At 37.8% G+C, this 20,616-nt stretch overlaps 1 protein-coding gene across 1 annotated transcript in view; it reads right to left on the bottom strand.

The window, feature by feature from the left end:
• PIGK (phosphatidylinositol glycan anchor biosynthesis class K) overlaps window positions 1–20,616 on the bottom strand; it is a 206,421-nt gene that overhangs the window by 115,714 nt on the left and 70,091 nt on the right. The window contains exons 5-9 of the mRNA XM_037826885.1: window positions 20,382–20,493; window positions 18,087–18,183; window positions 17,189–17,306; window positions 16,862–16,972; window positions 3,299–3,468 (exon numbers count right to left, since the gene is read on the bottom strand). Of these exons, the coding sequence (XP_037682813.1) occupies window positions 3,299–3,468; window positions 16,862–16,972; window positions 17,189–17,306; window positions 18,087–18,183; window positions 20,382–20,493 (608 nt within the window). The remainder of the gene's footprint in view (window positions 1–3,298; window positions 3,469–16,861; window positions 16,973–17,188; window positions 17,307–18,086; window positions 18,184–20,381; window positions 20,494–20,616) is intronic.

Raw genomic sequence — 20,616 nt, 5'->3', positions numbered from 1 at the left:
TGTTACCGCCATGATGGCCATGTCCTCTGCCTGTAACCCTCCTGATAACTATAGTCCCTCTGCCCAGCACCCATCCCAACCACTCGAAGCTGGGCATTCGGGGGTAAGGTTCGCAGCTAAGTATATGAAAAAATCTCGTATATAAACATTCGGTACCAGTGGCCCTAATTTTTGTCTCAGGTGGACCTCTTACGCAGAGTCCTAGTTGTGGCCAGACGGGACCCTTGGCGTTTGCACAGAGGCTCCTAGTGACGCCCTCGGCACTGGCTACCTTCTCCTAATCCTCCTGTCCCCCAGTTGCGAGACTGAGTACTGCAAGGAGGGCCACGTGGTTTCCGGCTCACGGGTTCTCCGGTCTCTATATGAAGTGAGCATTCTGGTCGGTGCCAGAGGTCCCACCTTGGTATGGCCGGGACCTAGTCCAGACTCCCCAAAGCACCAAAAAATACGTTGTGGGCCATCTTGGTCCACGGGAGCACATTCATCACTGGAGACACTGGGGCATAAAAAACAAAAAAGGGGGAGATGTGAGCAGCCACCTTCCGGATTTGGCCTAGTAGACAAGCTGCAGCCTGCCCTTGAGTTCCCCCCGCCCATCGAGTGGTGCCAAGATGGCGCCCACATCCTGCTTCCGGCTTCTGATGTATGTAACCACCCGCTGTATTCACCAATCATGCTTGTATGCGTGGCGTTAGCCCATTGGATACACGCAAGGTTTATAAGAAAGTTCCCGGGCAAAGCTCGGGGAGACAGCCCACAAGGAGCCGTACCTGACGGCCGCATCGAGGTTGTTCTCCCCCGAGGTGTCTCGCCCCGGGTGGAACCTGTAAAGATGATGATTGCCTAGTCCCATTAAAAGTTTATCTGCTTTACCACCGCGAGTCCTGAGTGATCACAAGTGCTCCGGGTAAGGCGTTGTCCGCACCCTCTCTCCCCTTATCTCTCTGGTCCCCATCGCCGGCCGACCGAGGACTCGAGGCGGGGCGGAGAAGCGCCGGACAATAGGGGACTGGTGGTTTGATGGATTGAGCCCCCTACCACAGAATTTGCCCTTGGGAAGACTGTTGCTGCACAGGAGAGGCTAGGCCTCCCTATAATTGTGCCTAAGAGCCTCCTCCCGAATGCCTCTTTGTTGCTCAGATGTGGCCCTCTCTCTAGCTAACCCAACTTGAAAGGTGAAATCACTGCCCTCCCCACTACGTGGGATCAGACACCCAGGGGAGTGAATCTCCCTGGCAACGTGGAATATGACTCCCAGGGAGGAATGCAGACCTGGCATTCCTCTCCATTCCTGGGATGGAGAACATCTTCTTGACCAAAAGGGGGATGTGAAAGGAAATGAAATAAGCTTCAGTGGCAGAGAGATTCCAAAAGGAGCCGGGGGGTCACTCTGTTGGGCACTCTTATGGACAATATAGACAACCCTTTTTGGGTTCTAATGAATTGGGGTAGCTGGTGGTGGATACCTGAAACTGTCAAGCTACAACCCAGAAACCATGAAACTTGAAGACAATTGTATAAAAATGTGGCTTATGAGGGAGGACAGTGGGATTGGGGGGGCCACAGGGATCACACTCCCGTTTGTCTAGTTTGTGGATGGATGAGTGGAAAGGTGGGGGAAGGAAACAAACAAACAAACAGACAGACAAGGACGCCCAGTGTTCTTTTTTACTTTAGTTGCTCTTTTTCACTTTAATTATTATTCTGGTTATTTTTGTGTGTGTGGTAATGAGGGCGTCAGGGATTGATTTTGGTAATGAATGTACAACTATGTAATGGTACTGTGAACAATCAAATGTACGATTTGTTTTCTATGACTGCGTGGTATGTGAATATATCTCAATAAAATGAATTAAAAAAAAAACCTTAATAAGAGTATTTTATGCTATTTTTAAAAATTTATTCCTGCAATATTCATGGACGCAATACAAATCTTGAAAATATCCAAAATTGTAAATAATTTATATGTTGCCATTTGGCAATCCAGAAAACTTTCCTGGAGTAAGAGTTTCCAGTAGATGGCATTAGACAATCACAAATAACAAAGTTTGAAATTAAACTGCTAGCAACATAAATTGTCTACAGATGTAAAGAAAGCGGTTACTAACGGAGAAACTAATCCTATTAAAGTTATTTTGTCTTTAAAAATATTTAGAGAGGAAAAAACAGAACATTATAAATATTTCCGAAATTCACATTCCCAAAACTCAACCAATTTCTCTCCATCTCCCTCTCTCTCACACAAACCCACATGAATTCACGTGCGCAAGTATACACAAATTCACTGCTCACTCACACGCAATCTCTTCTCTAAAAGGGAAGTACTGTCCTACACTTCTCTCATTCCTTTCCCCACTGAATGAGTTCCAAAAGAAATGCTAAACAGTGGCACCTGTTGAAGGAGGGAAAGTCCATATTTACAATAGTCGCAAATAGGTTGTTTCAGATTAATACAATGCAGCAATAGGGAAAAGCTGGAAATATAACTGAAGCAGGCTCACAAACCACCCAGACTCTAGGAACCAAAATATGTGGTTGTCAGAGAACAAATCTAATTGCTGAAGCCTGTAAAAATTCTAAACATGGGAAGACTGTGTTATAGTTTGAATCAACACAATAGACTTCAGTGTTGTTTAAAATTCTCCCAACCTAAAGAAGTCTGTATTTGGTATTTGGTCCCTACATTCTTTTGGAATTCACTTTCTCTTCTTAAGTTTATCTGCCATGCATCTGCCAGATTCCCAGAGCCCTTACTATACCCTAAATGCCCAGCTGGCAACATTCCTATTCAATGTCCCATTACTTAATACCTTTTACTGTAATCAGTGACAGCACATGCATACATAAGAGAGTACCAATGGACTGAAATGTTCATGTACCTGCACTTTCATGAAGGTCTTCTGAATGATTGCATACACCTCCAATGATAGAAAAATATAGCTCTGAGATAACCAGTTATAGGGAAAGTTTTAGGCCTTTTTGGCAAGTCCCAAATCACACTACTACAAGCATTATATTTGGGAGCTTCAATATAATCCGAATTATGCACTTAGCTTCCCACTGATATTTGTCATTTTTGCCCATAAATCTGAAAGCATAGTAGGTAGGGCCTATATAAAGTGAAGATTGAGTAGAAATATGTAAGCAGAAGACAGGGCCTACATAAAGTAAAGCTTGAGTAGAAATGAGTAATTTTATTTATGAATACCAACTTTTATCTCTTAATATTATGGTATATCAAAATTTAAGATTTGTGAGACCAGAATATTTTATTCAAATAATAACTGAAGATGAATACCTGTTTTCAATTCCTGAACCTGATTGCAAACTAACAGTCTCTGTTGTAATTTCCACTTTCCGTACACTTCCAAAGAAATCTGTTATCAGGACATTTTTAGGATCCCTCCGAAAAAGATCAGTGCGATGTCCAGGAGTAGACACACACAGACTTTTGGGACATACCTGAAACTGAAAAAATAAATAAAAATTAGTGAATACATGTAAAATTTTTGTTAAACCCAATGAAACAACATAATAGACTTTAGTGTTGTTTAAAACTCTCCCAACCTAAAGAAGCTGCTTGTTCCAAAGATTAAAGTTTCATTATTATTGTGATGCTTGACCACCTAAGAAAGCTATCTAGACACCAAAACAGTGATAAAAGGAAAGTTGGGCACAGAGGGCAAAAACATCCACTTTCCTGAATCATATTGCTACAAAATATCTTGAATCGTTTAATCCACCGTGAACTCACCTCAATCCCATGACAAGAGAATTGCTTTTTTCTGCATCTATATTTATTTTCAGTGGAGTGCTCTACCAGAGTGGTTTCCAAACATTTTGTAATCATGGCCCATCACTTGAACTTTTCATTCAAATAAAATAATACATAATATCCCAATATGTAAAAACAATGAAAAGAGAGGAGTTCTGGATTGCCAGAAGTTGAAGCACAACCTCTACTTGCTCTCCTGCTATGGACCTATGTCAACAGTTTTATAAATCAAATAAACCCCACAGGCACACCAGTGCTCCAAACAATACCTGCAAATCACGATTTTACAGCTACACAGATCTCAAGATAATTTTTGTTAATCTTATTCCTGATACTCTACATGAATGAATTACCAAGAACAGACACATATTCACTCAGTGATGCATAAAAAGTTTCTATTACATAGAGGTCAGGCTATTTTCTTCCAAAGAGGATACGAAGACAGATAAAATATGATCCAGTCCTCAAAGCTTTCAGTCTAGTTAAAGGAGAATAAACATAACAAGGTAGAAAAAAGATGACAGGTTCCACTTCAGAAAAGGATAAACTTTTTATAGTTGAAGGAAGGGAAAAAAGAAGAAGTAGTATTTAAGCTAATTTCTGAAGGAAAAGGATTTACAGATGGGAAATGAGACCATTCATAATAAAGGAGCAGCTACAGAGATGTGTAAAGTGTACAACAAACAATCTAGTTTGGCTGAGCACAAGATACATGAAGGGAAACAATTACAGACATGCTAGCAAGGGCAGGGCCCACAGCACCTGCCCACATGTGGAGACAAGATTATCTGCATAGGTAACTACCAACATGACCGAGAGGGAAGGGTAAAGGAATTAAAATTTATGAAATATGGTGTATTAAGCAATTTACTAAGCAGTTTATAAATATCCTCAATTAAGCCTACCACTAATTCTGAGGTATATAAAAATTATTACCTCCACTTCAAATTAAAGTTCAAAGAGATTAAGTAATTTGCCTAACAATACACTGATAGCAAGTGGAAGATCTAGCTAACCCCAAATCCTTGCCTTCCCTGTTCAGAAAAGCAATATAAGGAAACATAAAGAAGAGAATAGAACAGATTAAGAAGCAAAAAAGGAAAAAACAGGGGAAGCTCAAGAAAGTAAAATGCCAAATAAGAAGGACAAAGTAGGTGGAAGGTTGAGGAAACAAAGTAAAAGATAAAGTAAATAGAGATTAAGATTGAAATCCCAAATAGGTGAAGCCCTCTCCCAGCATTCCTGTATGAGCAGTTTCGTGGACTTTATTAGGTTATGGCCATATTCTTAAACTCATAAAACAATACCTGACAATAACAGCCAAAGATAAGGCAGGGCCTTATCATAAAAGACTCTGAATGAGAGGCTGAGGAAGCTACGTTTTATTCAACAGATAATGAGAAGACAATATTGAGTTCCACAGAAACAAGACCAAAACTGGGTTTTACTAGTAACAATGAAATGGTTGAATCTAGGTGGTAGATATATGGGGATCCATCAAAAAATTCTTTCAATTATGCTATTTATTTGAAATTTTTCATAATAAAATTTGGGGGGAGGGAGTAACTGTTCTTTGCAACAATTTATAATAATAATTTGCAAGGCAGATTAGACGAGTTAGAGACTAAAATCAGGGCTATCAATTTCTAGAGACCTATACTATCTCTGATAGATTGATATGTGCCAAATAGAGCATTAAACATACCCATAAAAGCAGATTCCCCAACTTTCCTTGCTACCTGTCTCCCATGTCCTGTCATGGTTACAATCATAAAGTTTCTAATTCTTTGGGCCCCATGTTACTTTAAGAACATTTACTCTTAGGCTTTTTGCCATGCATCACATAACACTTTCACAAGTGTAAACTCATTCTGAAGCCTCTGAAAACTTAGAAAGGTTAAGAATTACATGGTGGCTATGTAAACATTTGTTGAATTCTTATCTCTAGATGAAATCCTTCCAGTTCCTTTTATTTTATTTTAGAATAAAGTCTATATACATATAATAAATTCTAATTGAAATTTTTACTGAACTGATTTAGCTATGGTTCCAGAAATTCAAACCAAAATCTCTTAACAAAAATTTAGTCCATGAGTTCAATTTTCTTCTATCATATGTTAAACAAAAGAGGTTAAAGAGTGATTCCACAGTATAAACTAGGTTGTGTATTTTGTTTTCCTGTATTCTATAGATAGAGCATCCTAAAAAGCCAAAATTAAATGAAATACCAAGAATGGCTCTGACATAAGTTCTAAAAGTTCACCACCTGCCAAATGAAGCATATGACACTCAGCAAAAACATGCCTGCATAAGAAAACTAATATTCTGTTATAGCCATATACTACTTAGAATTTAAATAAGTGCCTTCAAGGTACTTATTTAAATCAATCAATCAATCCAAGTGTGTATTAAATAAGTATTTAATAGCATCAAGTTGGTCTGCAATTTTTATTACTCAGTTTAAGAAAGTTTCAGATTTTTTAGCAACTTAATTCATTATGACTCATAGGTCTCACATTACTCAGTTTAATTTTCAGTAATTCCCTTCACTTTTAGAGTCTCCACACTCTAACCAGGCTAAGTATTCAATATCAAATACAAGGATTATTTATTATTTCAGCTTCTGTGCCTTACAGTTATTCCATTTTCCTAGAGTATGCTATCCTTCTCTTCCTTCAAACCTGAAAACCAACCTCTTTCAAGAAAACTTTTACTCCTGAAACCCAATGTATTTAAAGGAACCATATACATGTACATTATTATAATGTCCTTTCATTCATTTAATAAATATTCACTGAGCAGCTACAATAATACCAGGTACTACAATTAAGTTCTATGGATAATTACATGCATAAAGAATGGTCCTTGTGCCTCTTATTTAAGAAGTTCAAAGCATAGAAGGGAAGTCAGAAATATAAACAATTTCAGCACAATGCTAAAGTATTACAGAAGCACAGCAAAATTTTTATGTCACAGCGGAAAAAAAAAAAACATTACCTGAAGGGTCTAGAGACTTCATATAAGAGGTGATGCTTTATAAATGAGTGTTTTTCAACTGTCACCAATGACACAATAAATTTTAAATGGCTAAGCACCAGGTCTGCTGCTCCTGAAGCACCTAATATAGTAGTCTGTATATAACTCATACTCAACAAATTTTACCATAGAAAACAGGTATTATTACAAAATTGATCTAGAAATGTGCCAAACAAATGAACTAGAAAACTACAAGGAAATGGATCATTCTTACTGAATAAGATTAGAACAATCACCATTAAATTAAAAAACTGGAGGTGAGAGGAGCAAGATAAGATGTTACTATGGAATGTTTACTAAAACTAAACAGTAGTTGCAAGCAATAAAAAAAAAATTAGTTTCTTCAGTCCTATATAATTTCAATGGAAAAAGTGTTTTTTTCTTCAAAAATCAATTAGACATTTATAAAGTGTGGGTACATATAATTCAAAAATGGGAATGAATGTTAAAATTAAAGTAACTGGAATATAGGTGACTATAATTTTCTTATAGCTAAATAGCTAAAAAGTTTTGTTTTAATAATCAAAGTCACATTAAGATTTAATAAGCATCAAAATATATTCTGCTGGAAGAACCCTGAAAATATTTGTCTCAGTGAAATAAGCAAGACCCATAAGGACAAATATCATATGATATCCCTAATAAGAGATGACTAGAAATAGCAAATTTACAGAGAGAGAAAACAGATTAGAGGTTATGGGGGGAAGTGGTGTTTGTTTTAAAAAAATAAAACGTTTCATTGCTTTGGAGGTTTAATCCAGCAATACTAGCATAAGTACTGTAAAATACAATTGGAAAACATTCATCTGGATTCATGGATGTTAAATATATATATATATTCCCTTCAAAATGTAATTAGTAAGTGGTTCTATTCTATCAAATTTGATAGCCTATTGCAGTGGTTTCAGAATTTTGCAGAACTCTCTTAATAAATGAAAACTTACCAAAAGATTTTTATATAACAAGATAGATAAATACAGAGCTGCTTGGCTGAATGCTGGGAGTCCAGAATCCTGCCAGTTCTGCCTTCCCTTCATTCCAAAATGCCACTAAGGCAGAGCCAGTGTCTGTTTCTTTCCCTATAGCACACTCAGTGCTTGGTACTTAGCAAACATTCAAGAAATGTTAAATGGAAAAAAAGATGGGAAAACACTGTTGTACAATAATTACCCAGTCTAGAATAGGTTGTTTCAATAGAAACTTGAAAGTAGATCTAACTGAAAAGATACAACCAGCATAGAAATTCAGGAAAAAATTTTGAAATTCAACAAGTAAAGTCAATACCATACCAGAAGCTGTAAGGCACACAAAAATAACATAAGCTCCCTCTCCTTCAGGAGATTCCTCTTAAGCACAAAAGATTTGTTGGGGACTGAATCATGCCCCCCACAAAAGGTATGTTCAAGTCCCAATCCCTGGTCCCATGGATATGAACCCATTTGTATATAGGACCTTCCTTGAAGATGTTGTTAGTTAAGGTGTGCCCAAACTGAACAAGCCAATAAGGCTAAAATCCTCATGAGCAAAGGAAATTGGGCATGTAAAGAAAGAAAACCACTGGAAGCAGCCAAAAGCTGGAAGTCAACAGAACCAATAAGAGAAGGAACCATGTGCGTTACTATGTGAGAAAAAATCCAAGGAACCCCAAAGACTGCCAGCCAGCCAGAAGATATGGACCCTGGGAGGAAGCAAGCCTTCTAGACTCTGAAACCATGAGCCAAGAAGCTCTTGTTGTTAAGCCAACCCGTTGTATGGCATTTGTTTTAGTGGAGAAACTGACACAATAGGCATCTGCAGTAAGTTAATTCAATAAAAAAGAGATTGTATAAATGTTATAAAAGAGAAATAAAGTTCAATGGGATCTCAGAAAAGGTAAAGATAAATTTCAACAGAGAAGATTGAGGGATGACTTCCTGAAGGAGGTATGATCTAATTTGAGCCCTGAAGAATAGGAAGAATTTCAATAAATAAATCTAAAAAAAGTGTGCTTCTGATAGGAAAAGAGTATGAATAAATGAATGAAGACAGGAAGTACCTCAAGGAATAGCAATTGGGCTAAAGCTTTAGGCCTCTTGTAGTAAAGAGAAAGATACCGCTCTAAGGTAGATTCAAAACATTTTTTTTTTTAATCTTCATTTTATTGAGATATATTCACATACCACGCAGTCATACAAAACAAATCGTACTTTCGATTGTTCACAGTACCATTACATAGTTGTACATTCATCACCCAAATCAATCCCTGACACCTTCATTAGCACACACACAAGAATAATAAGAATAATAATTAGAGTGAAAAAGAGCAATTGAAGTAAAAAAGAACACTGGGTACCTTTGTCTGTTTGTTTCCTTCCCCTATTTTTCTACTCATCCATCCCTAAACTAGACAAAGTGGAGTGTGGTCCTTATGGCTTTCCCAATCCCCTTGTCACCCCTCATAAGCTACATTTTTATACAACTGTCTTCGAGATTCATGGGTTCTGGGTTGTAGTTTGATAGTTTCAGGTATCCACCACCAGCTACCCAATTCTTTAGAACCTAAAAAGGGTTGTCTAAAGTGTGCGTAAGAGTGCCCACCAGAGTGACCTCTTGGCTCCTTTTGGATTCTCTCTGCCACTGAAGCTTATTTCATTTCCTTTCACATCCCCCTTTTGGTCAAGAAGATGTTCTCCGTCCCACGATGCCAGGTCTACATTCCTCCCCAGGAGTCGTATTCCACGTTGCCAAGGAGATTCACTCCCCTGGGTGTCTGATCCCACGTAGGGGGGAGGGCAGTGATTTCACCTTTCAAGTTGGCTTAGCTAGAGAGACAGGGCCACATCTGAGCAACAAAGAGGCATTCGGGAGGAGGCTCTTAGGCACAACCATAGGGAGGCCTAGCCTCTCCTTTGCAGCAACCGTCTTCCCAAGGGTAAAACCTGTGGTAGAGGGCTCAACCCATCAAACCACCAGTCCCCTATGTCTGTGGTCATGTTAGCAACCATGGAGGTGGGGTAGGCGAATACCCATGCATTCTCCACAGGCTCCTCAAGGGGGCACTGCATCTTTTTTTTTTTCCTTGTTTTTTTTTTTTTTTTTTAACTTTCCCTTCTTTTTTAAATCAACTGTATGAAAAAAAAGTTAAAAAGGAAACAAACATACAATAAAAGAACATTTTAAAGAGACCATAACAAGGGAGTAAGAAAAAGACAACTAACCTAAGATAACTGCTTAACTTCCAACATGTTCCTACTTTACCCCAAGAAAGTTACCTAATATAGCAACATTTCTGTGAACTTGCTCCTACTATAACCATCAGAAATTAACAGACCATAGTCATTCCTGGGCATCCCCAGAACATTAAATAGCTTATCTATTCTTCTTGGATTATTGTTCCCCCATCCTTAATTGCTCTCTATTGCTAGTTCCCCTACATTCTACATTATAAGCCATTTGTTTTATATTTTTCAAAGTTCACATTAGTGGTAGCATATAATATTTCTCTTTTTGTGCCTGGCTTATTTCACTCAGCATTATGTCTTCAAGGTTCATCCATGTTGTCATATGTTTCACGAGATCGTTCCTTCTTACTGCCGCGTAGTATTCCATCGTGTGTATATACCACATTTTATTTATCCACTCATCTGTTGAAGGACATTTGGGTTGTTTCCATCTCTTGGCAATTGTGAATAATGCTGCTATGAACATTGGCGTGCAGATATCTGTTCGTGTCACTGCTTTCCGATCTTCCGGGTATATACCGAGAAGTGCAATCGCTGGGTCGAATGGTAACTCTATATCTAGTTTTCTAAGGAGCTGCCAGACTGACTTCCAGAGTGGCTGAACCATTATACAGTCCCACCAATAGTGAATAAGAGTTCCGATTTCTCCACATCCCCTCCAGCATTTGTAGTTTCCTGTTTGTTTAATGGCAGCCATTCTAACCGGTGTTAGATGGTATCTCATTGTAGTCTTAATTTGCATCTCTCTAACAGCTAGTGAAGCTGAACATTTTTTCATGTGCTTCTTGGCCATTTGTATTTCCTCTTCAGAGAACTGTCTTTTCATATCTTTTGCCCATTTTATAATTGGGCCGACTGTACTACTGTCATTGAGTTGTAGGATTTCTTTATATATGCAAGATATCAGTCTTTTGTCAGATACATGGTTTCCAAAAATTTTTTCCCATTGAGTTGGCTGCCTCTTTACCTTTTTGAGAAATTCCTTTGTGGTGCAGAAACTTCTAAGCTTGAGGAGTTCCCATTTATCTATTTTCTCTTTTGTTGCTTGTGCTTTGGGTGTAAAGTCTAGGAAGTGGCCGCCTAATACAAGGTCTTGAAGATGTTTTCCTACATTATCTTCTAGGAGTTTTATGGTACTTTCTTTTAAATTGAGATCTTTGGTCCATTTTGAGTTAATTTTTGTGTAGAGGGTGAGGTAGGGGTCCTCTTTCATTCTTTTGGATATGGATATCCAACTCTCCCAGCCCCATTTGTTGAAAAGACCATTATGACTCAGTTCAGTGACTTTGGGGGCCTTATCAAAGATCAGTCGGCCATAGATCTGAGGGTCTATCTCCGAATTCTCAATTCGATTCCATTGATCTATATGTCTATCTTTGTGCCAGTACCATGCTGTTTTGGCAACTGTGGCTTTATAATAAGCTTCAAAGTCAGGGAGTGTAAGTCCTCCCACTTCGTTTTTCTTTTTTAGAGTGTCTTTAGCAATTCGAGGCATCTTCCCTTTCCAAATAAATTTGATAACTAGCTTTTCCAAGTCTGCAAAGTAGGTTGTTGGAATTTTGATTGGGATTGCATTGAATCTGTAGATGAGTTTGGGTAGAATTGACATCTTAATGACATTTAGTCTTCCTATCCATGAACATGGAATATTTTTCCATCTTTTAAGGTCCCCTTCTACTTCTTTTAGTAGAGTTATGTAGTTTTCTTTGTATAGGTCTTTTACATCTTTGGTTAAGTTTATTCCTAGGTACTTGATTTTTTTAGTTGCTATTGAAAATGGTATCTTTTTCTTGAGTGTCTCTTCAGTTTGTTCATTTCTAGCATATAGGAACATTACTCACTTATGTGCATTAACCTTGTATCCCGCTACTTTGCTAAATTTGTTTATTAGCTCTAGTAGCTGTATCGTCGATTTCTCAGGGTTTTCTAGATATAAGATCATATCATCTGCAAACAATGACAGTTTTACTTCTTCTTTTCCAATTTGGATGCCTTTTATTTCTTTGTCTTGCCGGGTTGCCCTGGCTAGCACTTCCAGCACAATGTTGAATAACAGTGGTGATAGTGGGCATCCTTGTCTTGTTCCTGATCTTAGAGGGAAGGCTTTCAGTCTCTCTCCATTGAGTACTATGCTGGCTGTGGGTTTTTCATATATGCTCTTTATCATGTTGAGGAAGTTTCCTTCAATTCCTACCTTTTGAAGTGTTTTTATCAAAAAGGGATGTTGGATTTTGTCAAATGCTTTTTCAGCATCTATTGAAATGATCAATTGATTTTTCCCTTTTGACTTGTTAATGTGTTATAATACATTGATTGATTTTCTTATGTTGAACCATCCTTGCATGCCTGGAATAAACCCCACTTGGTCATGGTGTATGATTTTTTTAATGTGTCTTTGGATTCGATTTGCAAGTATTTTGTTGAGGATTTTTGCATCTATATTCATTAGGGAGATTGGCCAGTAGTTTTCCTTTTTTGTAGCATCTTTGCCTGGTTTTGGTATTAGATTGATGTTAGCTTCATAGAATGAGTTAGGTAGTGTTCCATTTTCTTCAATGTTTTGAAAGAGTTTGAGTAAGATTGGTGTCAGTTCTTTCTGGAAAGTTTGGTAGAATTCCCCTGTGAAGCCATCTGGCCCTGGGCATTTATTTGTGGGAAGATTTTTGATGACTGATTGGATCTCTTTGCTTGTGATGGGTTGGTTGAGGTCTTCTATTTCTTCTCTGGTCAGTCTAGGTTGTTCATATGTTTCCAGGAAATTGTCCATTTCCTCTACATTATCCACTTTGTTGGCATACAGTTGTTCATAGTATCCTCTTACAATTGTTTTAATTTCTTCAGGATCTGCAGTTATGTCACCTTTTTCATTCATTATTTTGTTTATATGGGTCTTCTCTCTTTTTGATTTTGTCAGTCTAGCTAGGGGCTTGTCAATCTTGTTGATCTTCTCAAAGAACCAACTTTTGGTGATATTTATCCTCTCTATTGTTTTTTTGTTCTCTATGTCATTTATTTCTGCTTTAATCCTTGTTATTTCTTTTCTTGTACTTGGTTTAGGATTGGTTTGCTGTTCATTTTCTAGCTTCTTCAGTTGATCCATTAGTTCTTTGATTTTAGCTCTTTCTTCCTTTTTAATATATGCGTTTAGTGCTATAAATTTCCCCCTTAGCACTGCTTTTGCTGCATCCCATAGGTTTTGGTATGTTGTGTTCTCATTTTCATTCGTCTCTATATATTTAGCAATTTCTCTTGCTATTTCTTCTTTAACCCACTGATTGTTTAGGAGTGTGTTGTTTAACCTCCAGGTATTTGTGAATTTTCTAAGTCTCTGATGGTTATTGACTTCTAATTTTATTCCATTGTGGTCGGAGAATGTGCTTTGAATAATTTCAATCTTTTTAAATTTATTGAGGCTTGTTTTATGTCCCAGCATATGATCTATTCTGGAGAAAGTTCCATGAGCACTAGAAAAGTATGTGTATCCTGGTGATTTGGGATGTAATGTCCTGTATATGTCTGTTAAATCTAATTCATATATCAGATTGTTTAGGTTTTCAATTTCCTTATTGGTCTTCTGTCTGGTTGATCTATCTATAGGAGAGAGTGATGTGTTGAAGTCTCCCACAATTATTGTGGAAACATCAATTGCTTCCTTTAGTTTTGCCAGTGTTTCTCTCATGTATTTTGTGGCACCTTGATTGGGTGCATAGACATTTACGATTGTTATTTCTTCTTGCTGAATTGCCCCTTTTATTAGTACGTAGTGGCCTTCTTTGTCTCTCAAAACATCCCTGCATTTGAAGTCTATTTTATCTGAGATTAATATTGCTACACCTGCTTTCTTTTGGCTGTAGCTTGCATGAAATATTTTTTTCCATCCTTTCACTTTCAGTTTCTTTGTGTCCCGTGTCTAAGATGAGTCTCTTGTATGCAACATATTGATGGTTCATTTTTTTTGATCCATTCTGCGAATCTATATCTTTTAATTGGGGAGTTTAATCCATTTACATTCAACGTTATAACCGTGAAGGCATTTCTTGAATCAGCCATCTTATCGTTTGGTTTATGTTTGTCATATTTTTCCCCTCTGTCCATTAATATCCTTTATTGTACCCATACCGTATCTCTTTAGTACTGAACCTTTCTCCAAGTCTCTCTGTCCTTTCTTTGTTTCTCTGTCTGTAGGGCTCCCTTGAGTATCTCCAGTAGGGCAGGTCTCTTGTTAGCAAATTCTCTCAGCATTTCTTTGTCTGTGAAAAATTTAAGCTCTCCCTCAAATTTGAAGGAGAGCTTTGCTGGATAAAGTATTCTTGGCTGGAAATTTTTCTCACTCAGAATTTTAAATATATCGTGCCACTGCCTTCTTGCCTCCATGGTGGCTGCTGAGTAGTCACTACTTAGTCTTATGCTGTTTCCTTTGTATGTGGTGAATTGCATTTCTCTTGCTGCTTTCAGAACTTGCTCCTTCTCTTCTGTGTTTGATAGTGTGATCAGTATATGTCTCGGAGTGGGTTTATTTGGATTTATTCTATTTGGAGTTCGCTGAGCATTTATGATTTGTGTATTTATGTTGTTTAGAAGATTTGGGAAGTTTTCCCCAACAATTTCTTTGAATACTCTTCCTAGACCTTTACCCTTTTCTTCCCCTTCTGGGACACCAATGAGTCTTATATTTGGACGTTTCATATTATCTATCATATCCCTGAGGTCCATTTCGATTTTTTCAATTTTTTCCCCATTCTTTCTTTTATGCTTTCATTTTCCATTCTGTCATCTTCCAGGTCACTGATTCGTTGTTCAACTTCCTCTAGTCTTGTACTATGAGTGTCCAGAATCTTTTTAATTTGGTCAACAGTTTCTTTAATTTCCATAAGATCATCCATTTTTTTATTTAGTCTTGCAATGTCTTCTTTATGCTCTTCTAGGGTCTTCTTGATTTCCTTCATATCCCGTACTATGGTCTCATTGTTCATCTTTAGTTCTTTGAGTAGCTGCTCTAGGTGCTGTGTCTCTTCTGGTCTTTTGATTTGGGTGCTTGGGCTTGGGTTATCCATATCGTCTGGTTTTTTCATATGCTTTATAATTTTCTGTTGTTTTTGGCCTCGTGGCATTTGCTGAACTTGATAGGGTTCTTTTAGGGTTTGTAGACCAATTGAAGTCCTTATCTCTAATTTATCAGATCTACAGCTTCGTGGAGTACACTTTCTCTAACTAACCAGCAGGTGGCGTCCACGAGCCACCTGTTCTCCACAAGCCAGTTCTCCCCTGCTTAGCCTTTTTGGTGAGTGGGGGAGTGAGTCTTGTGGAGTCCAATTGGTGTACCAAGCTTGCGTGTGTAGTTGGTGTTGCCTGCCCTGTATATGGGGCGTGTTTCTGGGCAGTCAGGGAGGGGGGGGGTGGCTCTAACAATCAAATCTCCCTGGTGATCCTAGAGTTTTAAAGCTGCTGCAATAGTCTAATCCTTCAGTTCAGTCCTGCCACAGTTTGTCTCAGCCACTGACCCACAAGTCCTTGGTATTGGCGTATGGCTCCTGAGACTTGCAAGTGGGCCCCTCTTCCAGGCCGTGCACCCCGGGTCCTCTGTTGAGGGATGACTGTGCTATGTCACAGGTGAGTGCCATCCCCCCAGGGCAGTTCTGGGCTGCTGGGCTGTGTAGGGAGGCTCCCAGTCTGCTGAAATGATGGCTGAATGGGGCTTTGTTAATTCACACTGTTCTACCTTCCCAACTCTGGGACAATCAGCTGAGGTTGCAGGGAAGGCTAATGTCCACACCCAGTTTTGTGGTGTGTGTCTGTTATTTGAAGCGCTTCCGTCACACTGGGTTGTCTGGGGCATTTCTGGGCTATGGGACTGGCGATGGGCAGGAGTGTTTCCTGTCCACCAGGATGATGGCTGTGAGCGGACACCCCCCTTTTCTTGCGAAGTTGTGGTGTTTAGTGAATTTTCTCAGCCACTGGATTATTGCGTTTTGTCTCAGAGCTCTCCTAGTTCTGCTCTTGACTTGACCTGCCCAAATAGCAAGTCTTTGAAGCTTTCTGTATTGGGCTTCTTAGAGTAATTGTTTTAGAAAAAGAAAAAAGGATTAAAAAAAAAAAAAAAAAAAAAAAAGGGCCCTCCTCAGAGATCTAATGGGTTATTGAAATGCTAAGAGACAAAGCAACCAGGGCCATTAAGGAAAGGTCCACAGGGCAGAGAGATCAGCTTTTCTTCGGGATTTGCATATGCGCCTCCGGGCCCTTCCCCTTTCTATGTTCACCAGAACTCCAAAAATCCTCCGCTTTTATTTTGGAGTTTTTCGTGTTGTTTTTTTTCTATGCCTGTCTCCTCTCTGCTGGGATGGCTGCTCTTACATTCTCTGGTGTCTGGTCTCAGTCTATCTGTGGTTGGAGTTTGAATCAGTAGAGTGAGTTTCTGATAAGGGCTGCCACTGCAGTTCTCCCTTCTCCTTCCCGGAGCTGACAGCCCCTCCTCCCCCGGGACTGAGCCTGGCAGGGAGGGGCGCGGGTCCCCTGGCCGCAAAAACTTACAGATTTTGCTGATCTCAGCAGTTCCACGTTTTCATGAGTGTTGTATGAAGTATGCCCAAACGCAGATTGCTCTGTGGTGTCCAGTCCACGCAGTTCCTGGCTTTCTACCTACTTTCCTGGAGGAGTAACTAAAACATACAGCTCACCAGTCTGCCATCTTGCCCCGCCTCTCAAAACATTTTAAAAGGCCATCATTCAACATACAAAATAGTACCCTAGGCATAGAAGAAATAATAGAATTCATTCATCACATTAAGATTAGCATACCTATATGCTATAATTAAATCAGGCAAATACTTACAAGGTCATTCATACTAGTTTGGCTAGCTGGATTAATTTCTTCCAAAAATTTCAAGACATAAAATGTGTATCTATCCATAAGATGGACTCCAATTGCAGGATCAGGTTGATGCTATGAAAAACAAAAAAAAGGGGGTGGGTGGGTAGTATATCCAATAGCATCATTATGACAAAATGTTTGAAACATAATCAACATTTCCTTTTAAGGTATTAAAAAGTTTAAGAATAAGAAATAACAGATACATTCATAGGGCATATAAGTGATTTCAGAAATAGTTACACATTCCATTCATTACAATGATGTTTACAAATGGGAAAATGTACCTACCGAGAGTGAATCTTCTCCCACTTGGCTACTAGCTAGAGCCATTATGTTAGGAGAATAAAATCGTTCATACATGGATGCTCCTTGACATGTATCAATAATAAACAGTAGCTCATTGTAGCTGAAAGAAAAGTGATAATATCCTTGATGTAAATAACGCTGTTACTCATACACTGACTAATATTTATATACTACTTCCAGAACATAAGATGTATCAGTCATATCTTAGTAATTTCATTAGCTAAAATCTGGAAACTTTTCAGTAGAATTTCCAATAACAATTTGGTGGAAAAGTTAAAGGTATAATCTTATCCAGGGAAACTTTATCAACATGGAGTAGTTTTTGTGTCACAAAGTAGCTGCCCAACTCTTTCCTCCTCCCTTGTCTAGTCTACATGATTCAGAATCCAAACAAACACTTATTTGGTACCTACACTGTCCTAGAAACTGAACCAGGTTCGGAAAAAAAAAAAACTGCACTAAAAACAAACCATGCTCAAAGAGCTTAAAAATTTAACTGGGTGATAGTCGCATAAGCCTATCACTAAACTGGAAGTGCTGTTACAATTGTTTATTGAGAGCCTACAATGTGCCTGGCACTCTGCCAGTAAAAAAACAGTTGCCAAGCTCAACATAGTCCCTGTTATTTCCTCTGAAAAGGATGCTAAATAACAAGAGATGTGACCTTAAAAGATTTTTTTCATATCATATTCTGTAATAACCCTGAATGTTTCTTTGAAAAATAATTCCATTCTGTGGAATTAATGAAGATAAATTTAAAAGGATAGAAGGAATGATTATAATAAGTTGAAATCTTATAAAATAAGAACCACAAATCTAATAACCATGGAAAAAATCACATACTAATTTATTTTATGAAAAGAAGTCATTTGCTAAATACCGTCTTTTCTGCCACATTTGTTCAAAAGCATCTGCAAGTTCTATGTTGGTAATTTCTTCAGAATCTTGAAATTTCAAGAAACCATTTCCACCATGTCCTTATAGGAAGAGTCAAAAAGATCAAATACATACATTTTTTAATATGCAAAATATATACAACCTAACATAGGCATTTACTATAATCATTGCAATATTTTAATATCATTTTTAAATTTATACTCTAAAATAAGTACTGTGAAAACAAATGAATTTAATTTTCAACTATGTCAACTAAAAAGAGAATAATGATAGACTTTGTAGAAACTAGTACATACATTATATACTTTTCTGCTGGCTCCATTATTATATCAGAAATGAGTTTTCATAGATAAAAATTCCTCAACACACAAGGCAAATATTTTTGGTGAGAAAGGAATTGAAGACACTAGCTAGTCCCATGATGTGCTAGTACAATCAATAATGTATACTTAGAATGTTACTACTACAGGGAAGTACAGCTCTCACCTAAAGATTGATGTTTCCACTACCATTAACCACTATCCCATAAAAGTTCACCAGAAGATTCTGGTGAACTTAGTGTGCATAATAGAGTCATTCTGTCTAGATTCAAAAATGCAAGCTTTGCCACTTAACTGTGTTATTTTAAGCAAATAATTTCATCTTTCTATGCTTCAGTTTCCTTAGCTGTGCAATGAGAAATGTATCAGCAAGACCATCAGTAGCCTGCCTATACAAGTCCTTTTAGATAATTGTTAAAAGGCACCTTCCTCTGGACATCAAAGTAGAAAACCCTCTAGATATGTGAGGGCCTGTGACCTCACAAATGGTTAGTGGCTACGCATTTGTAAGGGAAAGAAAAGTATTCCTCCCTCTCATTAAATACAACCCTGTGCCAAGGCACACAGCTTAGGAAGTGTAAGCACATACTAGATTTCAGTTCCCACTCACCCACTTAGCCAGGCCAGACACCTGTGTGTGCAGTGCAAAACCCCATCTAAATCATCAGGTTGCTGTGAGGATTAAAGTAGCTAATATATGTAATGCATTTAAAATATTGCCTGATAATAAATCCTAGCTATTATCATTTCATTATAATAGCCCTCTTATTCTCTCAAATCACATTCTCTCATGTCAGCAAACTTGTAAAAGGCCAGATAATAAATGTTTTAGGCTTTTGGGCCATACAGTTGAATGGAATGCCCTTTCAAAAATTAATGAACATCTTCTGATAAAATTCCTATTTTCTGAATACTACTATAAAATAGGTACTAGTGATGAAAAGTTGAAAAAGCCATATCAATGATATCTTAAGAGTTCAAATTCTAGTGAAGGTAATAGATATCCAAACAGGAAAGTAATAATTAAATGCTGTGATGGAGACCAGGAGAGCCAAGAAAATATGAGAGGTCTTATGCAGGGCAATAATAAAATGTAGTTTTCATACCAGGACTCTACTGAGGGAGAAAGGAGAAGCTATAATAATTACATTGGGACAACAGATAAAAACTGAGGCTGCCCCAGGTAATTGAGGACACAGGTTACCCTAGACCTAGAAAATATGTCATTGAAGGAAGTGACACCTGAGCTGAAACTAAAATAGATAAGGAATAATAAGGCAGCAAGGTGAGTGAGAAAATATCATAAGCAAAGACAACAGCTTTACACAAATGTTTGGAGCCCAGTAATAGTCAAGTGCTAGCAAGAAAATTAGAAGTATAAGAACTAAGACTGAAAAGTTATATTAAGAAGGACTTTATCTCCAATGGACCTCAAAATATACTCAAAAGATTACTTTACCTCTTATCTGGGAGTACATTTACAATACAGTTTCCCGAGCCCCACCCTGAACCAAAACTGAGTCTGAATTTTAGAACAAGGCCTAAGTATCTGCACTCCAGGTAGTCCTTATGCACACTAACATTTCAAACTCAATCAATGGAAAACATTATAAAGTTTTAAGGAGAAAAGGGACAGATCTGCAATTTCTATTAGTCACTTCAGTAGAATGATTAAAACTGAAAGGAGGAGGGACATTATAGTAGGAAACTAAGTAAAAGATGATGAACTTTACCAGGGTAATAGTAAAACGAATTGAGAAAAGAAAATAAAGACCAGAACAAATGCTATATTCTTTTTAGATAGCAATTTCAAGTTGCTATATACCATGGGAAAAAAGAACTGCATGACAACTTGAACAAAAAATCATTTACGTTGTTTAAATTTCTTTCCATGTGGATTTCTTTTTGAAAAGAAGTTCATTATAGTGTATGATAAAATCTCTAAGTTCTTAAATTACCTGTCATATAAATAAGAATATTGCTTCTATCATCAGAAAGAAGACGTTTTGACCTAGGAGTACTAGGTGGGATTCTCCCAGTTAATACTCTTAAAAAATTCTCCACAGTTACCTGAAAATAAGAAAAAATGGAGAAACCTGAGAAATTACTTATACTTCCAAAAACATTCTATCCTCTTTATAAGTCACCCAGCATAAACTGAAAGCAAAATACAAAGAGAAGTGTAACTCAATT

The sequence above is a fragment of the Choloepus didactylus genome, chromosome 2 (genome assembly GCF_015220235.1).
Source record: "Choloepus didactylus isolate mChoDid1 chromosome 2, mChoDid1.pri, whole genome shotgun sequence".
Classification (NCBI taxonomy): Eukaryota; Metazoa; Chordata; class Mammalia; order Pilosa; family Megalonychidae; genus Choloepus; species Choloepus didactylus.
Note: the sequence above shows the minus strand (reverse complement) of the source record. Positions and strands in the feature narration are given on the sequence as shown.